This window comes from Saccostrea cucullata, unplaced genomic scaffold, assembly GCF_032062105.1.
Source record: "Saccostrea cucullata isolate Sc308-1 unplaced genomic scaffold, CSIRO_AGI_Scuc_v1 ctg2028, whole genome shotgun sequence".
Classification (NCBI taxonomy): domain Eukaryota; kingdom Metazoa; phylum Mollusca; class Bivalvia; order Ostreida; family Ostreidae; genus Saccostrea; species Saccostrea cuccullata.
In genome coordinates this window covers 7,663-13,585 of record NW_026937225.1, presented here as the reverse complement: position 1 = coordinate 13,585, position 5,923 = coordinate 7,663, and the positions used below count along the sequence as shown (strand labels likewise).

Genomic DNA, 5,923 nt, shown 5'->3' with positions numbered 1-5,923 from the left:
ATCATCGTATGCCGATGAAGTCTTCAAATTTTGACCTTTACTTGGCACTCAGGGCAATTGAGCAGTGAGGGATCTTTATCGTGCCAACGCCTGCCTCTGATATGGGGCCTTGGTTTTTAAGGTTTCGTCCAAGCGCTTGACGAAGGAACAATTGCTACCCATTTTTTATCAACTTAGGTCAGTAGCGGCCGAGATACGAACTCACGACATCCGGATCACGGAGCGAGCTCTCTGCCGACTGAGCTACCGTAAAGGGTACATTGGTTTGAAAGTTCATGTTTAGTTCTACTATAAACTACACAGAACCACTTGATATTCATATCTAGTTTTCGTTTTACCATGGATATAAACTAACACTTTTTTCTAATAATACCAAACAAGGACAACTGCATTTGATACAGTACTTTGAATCTGTTTCATTGATATTAAAACACAAATTATTTTAATTAAATGATCATATTTCGAGATCAGTTTTCCATACCCAAACTACGTACACTGGTAATTGCAGAAGAGCAGAGTGAAATCGATTTTTGATAACCGAAGGAAAACATGCATAAAATGATAAACATCTATTTCTAGTTTTTCATTTTAATTATTCATTTGACACTAGGGAATCATCCCCATACTATCCTTAAATGCCTTTTTTCAAGTAAATACATAGACATAAAGTAGTAAATGAATAGCTGAACACTGTTTTATTTGCATATTTATTAAATCTACAAAACAGGTGGCACATGCGTTCAATGGAACACTTTATTTCTAGTTTGCTTTTTTTTTTGTAATATGTACATCAGCGTTGTCCATCTTGGTTTGTCAGTCTGAAGTTTTTGCTGCAAATATTGGCGAATGATATAAACAATGCAAAATGTCTTTACAACTTTAAATCATGAATGTACGATAGATTATTGCCTGTTCTGTTTGTTAAACAAATAATGCATACAGTATGGTCTTTACAAATCCGAATTATGATTATGGTGTATCCTTCATGTATTTGATTTTTATTAATCTATGACGGTAACATTCAGCAACAAAAAGGTTGTCTCTGGTGTCTACACATAAATCCCATGGATACTGTAGATCACAGTTATCAATGTAACGGAGGAACTCTCCATCCTGGTCTAGGATGTGGATACAGTGGTCAGCACAGTCCGCTGTCAGGATCTGACTTTGGCTGTCTGTGGCGATGCTGTATGGATAAAAGGATTCCTTCAAAGTAGAGGACGGATGACCAGTGTATTTAAATCTGAATTTCCCTGTCCTGTTAACAACTACAATTGAACAGGCTCCCCAGTCTGCCACACAAATATCCAGGTTCCTGTTTTCACATACGTATTTGTAGTAACCGGATGTAAAAAGCGGTTTACCTTTACTATCGAACTGAATGGATTGTTTCTCTGTGGAGCCAGAGTAACGAACAATTTTTGATTGTTCTCCATCAGCACTGTTCATGGTAACCAGGAGGTCACCACAGGAGGTACTGCAGAGATAGTAAGGTATCCATCCTTCTAGCCTGATCACTTCCTTTATTTTTTTATTTTTCACTTTATTTACAGTTTTTGAATCTGGGTCAGTATAAACTAAATCTCCACTCTTTGTCACAGCCATATCACGTGGATGATTCCCAGATTTGGTTTGAATTGACTTCAGAAGTTTGTTATGGAGGTTGTAAAGATTCATGTTTTTGTCTTTCCCACATGTCCAGATTTCTTCATCATTGAGACAGGTAACATTGTAAAGATAATCATATTCGACGTCTACGGTGTTAACGATTTCAGGTTCATCAATGAGTAACTTGACTTGAGAACAGGATACATTTTCAGGTATCTCCATTGTGTAGCCTTGTTTTTCTGTTGTAATGGACAGTGCTGACAGAGAACCAAACATTTGATGGAGCTGTTCTGTGTTGATCTGATGAGGTGAGAAACTTGATGTTGAAACTTTTATTTTCGGAGGTAAACTTCTGAATTCAGCATTTCTTGATTTGTATTCAGATGATATGGAAATATTATCGGAATCTAATAATTTCTTCAGATCAGTAATACTCTGTTTTACATCAGAATTTATCATTTGAAATTGATTTTCCTGTTCATTTAGAATAGCCAGGTGTTTTATTTTCATCTCATTAATTTCAGATTTTAAATTGTGTTCAATCACGTTAATTTCTCTGTGCAATTCATCTCCTTGTTTGGTGACAGCTGTTTTAAGTTCCTCATAATGTTTCTCAATCTTTTCTTTTTCATGGTTTAAACCTGATGCAATTTCTTCATATGTTGGATAAATCCTTTTCTCTAGTTCTTTCAAGTCTTTTTGTAAATCTTTAAGTTTAAACTTAAGTTTTTGTAGGGCATCTGATAAATCATGTCCTTTGTGATTACCTGACGAAAGACAAATCGAACACACATAAAGGACACATCTCTCACAGTAAAGTTCACAATGTTTTTGTGTATGGTTTGGACACTTTGGATAGTTAGGGGCAGAAGGCTTTTGTCTATATGGAACAACATTATGTCTTTTTGATGAATCTGAGAGATGTTTTCCAACACAGTTAATGCAAATATTTACAAGACAAAGTTCACAATAACTCTGTAATGCACCTTCTCGACACAGATCACAAAGAAGAATGTCTTGGGCACTAAACTTGGGGTCCATAGGTATTTTGGTCACATGATAAAGGTGATGCTGTGAAAGAAATAACAGAGAATCATTGTAAATTATGAGATATTTTAACATCAAAGTAATTCTTTAGTACAGGATTTGGGCAAGATAGGGGATGTCAGTGTTAATTTCAAAATGTACGTATACATAATGAATCTTTTCTTGAACAGCAAAACATTAATTATTCATTATAAATTATTATCCTTAGGCAATATAGATTCAGTCATGACCTCTGGAGGTATAGCAGGGTCACAACAAGCAATTCAAAGAGTTACTACAGAAATAATTATTCTTATTAAAACACCCTAGTCATTATTAGTCATTGTAATATTATAATAGAAGTATCCTCGGGTAATTTAGATTCAAGTTTGTTTAAATACTTCCTCTCCTCTGGGTAGAGAGGAACTCAACAGTGGGTCAAGGTTAACATAAGAATATAAAGATGTAATGGGTCTGGCAAGAAGCATTTGAGTAACGAGGATTAAAAAACTTCAAATAGTGCAATCCTTAAAATGGACTCTGAAAAGGGTATATAATGCAAGGCTTGGGGAGACATCGGGCATTCAAGGTTCCTCATCAGGAAGGCACATGTTGAATCAATAAATAACGATTTTTTTTTAACTCATACTTGTTAAATCATTTTGTGTTGCAATTTGTTTTCATTACCCCGGAAATATCAAGGAATTCAGCATGTGATGGACACTTTCTTTAAAAAAAAAAAGGATGAAAACCGAAAGGGTTAGAGCAAAATTTAAAATATTGGAAATTGGTATTAAGTTCTGAGTGAAGTTTTAATTGAAAAAATTGTAAGACAACTGGTTCTTATCTTTCAGTTGGAACCTAGAGGGAAATAAGGTGCAAATAGGACGTTACCAAATCCCAATCTTAAGATTAGAGAAAAATTAAGAACATAGTGTATTATGTACATTTACCACCAGGCAGAACTTTTCTTCCTTCTGATTAGATGTTCTATTCATTCATACAGAGTAAAAGGAAAATCTGTGCATCCCTTATAAGAACCTGATTTATGCATGCTATGTTTTGCCAAAAAATAAATGAAATTAGTCTTTTTTTATACATATTTTAAGTACATTCTAGTTTTTTTGTGTTGCCTGCGGAGCAGAGCGGCGTTAAGCGATAACTCTTCCCGGTGTCTGTCTGTAATGTGCAACTTTTTAAATAGAGAAATTCTCAAAAAAGGATTTGTTACATAGAAATATAAAAACTCAAAGTTTATCTAGAATCTATCCTGTTAATTCAAGATGGCCTCCCTCTCTACTGGATGTTTACTTGTAATAAACTTCCTTATCTTGTCTATAACTGTTGCGAGGCCACGTGATTTAAATACCTCTCAAAACATGCAAATAATAGCCTTGACATGGATTCGATTCTGATATAGAAAGTGTAACCTGTTCCTTTAGAAATCAATAACTGCCAGATTATAAAGTGTTGGATGCTGTTGTTTATATGATAATGTTTGGTTAACTTTTATTTACATAAAATTTGAAGATTTTGGAATGTATAGATCAATCAACCATTAAAAAAACAATAACAATTTACAAATGGATTAACAAATAATAAAATTACAATAATTCCAACCCAGAACGATCTCAATTCCATAGATCAACATGAATTAGATGAAACAAAAATTGCATCTACTTCGCAATGTCTGTCTTAACTCTGATTACTTTAATACTTTTTCTCTATCGCATTTATACACATTCAGCAAGTTGAAATTTAAAATATTTGATTTCATTCACTATTTTTAATATAAGTTTATAGGAAAAGGGTTTAATTACAGTTTATTGGTGTTAAATATACTCTTAAAATATCAGATTTAAAAAATCAAGCACAGATCTCTGATTACATCCTTCCTACACTCTTCTCAGACAGTATCTCTGAATGGAATAAAAGAAAGGTTTCCCAACTTAATAGACAAACTTTGACTATATTTTGCTTACTGAATAAATTTAAAAAAAAAAACACCATTATTTATAAATAGAATAATCAATAAACCTACCTTAACCCATAGTTTTTTTACCCTGTGACGTCTCACCTGTTTAGCCTGCTGTCTCTCTGACCTATTGACTCTGTGACCCCTCACCTGGTAAGCCTGCTGTCACTCGACTTTTTAACCATGTGACCCCTCAGCTGTTTAGCCTGCTTCTCTGACCTTTTGACCTTGTGACCCCTAACCTGTTTAGCCTGCTGTCTCTCTGACCTTTTGACCTGTGACCCCTCACCTCTTTAGCCTGCTGTCTCTCCTTTGTGACCTCCTCCACGCCGATTGACTTCCACTGAGCCGTGATAAGTTTGAAAACGTCCCCGTCACCGCTCAGGATCTGTATCAGCTTGGGATTTTGGGATAGATGTGCAATCATGCGTAACTCAAACTGAGAATAGTCAGCCGCCACTTGACTTAAAAAAATAATTTTGTTATTTGACAATCATTCTCATTATAACTTTAAATAATTCAAAGAAATTCACCATTTGTTTACAATGAAATGAACTTACATTCAAATTATCTCTTATAAGTTTGTAGAACGTTACAATTATTTCATTATAAATGGCAGGTAAGAGGTAATCAACATTTTTCAATTCACCATATGTATTAAAATTGCATATAGGTCAGTCAAAGTAATGTCACATATGTAGATTCTTAAATATACGAGTATGCGTGAAATTAATTATCGCGAAATAAAATTACTTATCTTTATTTTCATTGTGCTTAAATCTATGTAAAATCTCCTGTTCAACCGTCTTTTCATGAATTATTACTCAAGCGATTTGATGTTGAAGAACCCATTTGCGATAATAAATACTCCCGTAAAAATAGAAATAAAGAATCTACAATATCCATTCAATATCTTAAGCTCACTCTAAGTCAACTTTTATCTTTGGTCTTTCAGAAAACTAAAACTGATCAAAACCAAATAAATTGGCCTTACTAATACTGGGATTACTGTATTCCTAATACATAAATTATATTAATACATTAATTAATGTTACCTGGAAAAGGGATGAAGGCGTGTCTCATGCTCATTGAATGAATGAAAGATCAGCTGACATCTGAAGAACTCTGGTTCGGTTCCTTATAGAGTTACGGGTTCCGCCTACAGGACTAGCACACTCCATCTGTTTGTCCAACTTTTTTGAAACTGTTTAATAGTCATATACTGTCAGATTCAATGTAATTTTACAATCCAAATTTTACACAAACGAAAATCTTTTATAAATTTTAGACTCTGCCAATACACTCTATTTTTTC

General features: G+C 34.0%; 1 protein-coding gene across 1 annotated transcript; it reads right to left on the bottom strand.

Moving 5' to 3' along the window:
- Positions 1-703: 703 nt before the first annotated feature.
- Positions 704-2,680, bottom strand: LOC134247551 (E3 ubiquitin-protein ligase TRIM36-like). The gene has a single exon (XM_062729893.1). The coding sequence runs from the start codon at positions 2,647-2,649 to the stop codon at positions 970-972; it is 1,680 nt and encodes a 559-aa protein (XP_062585877.1). The 5' UTR covers positions 2,650-2,680; the 3' UTR covers positions 704-969.
- Positions 2,681-5,923: the final 3,243 nt, after the last annotated feature.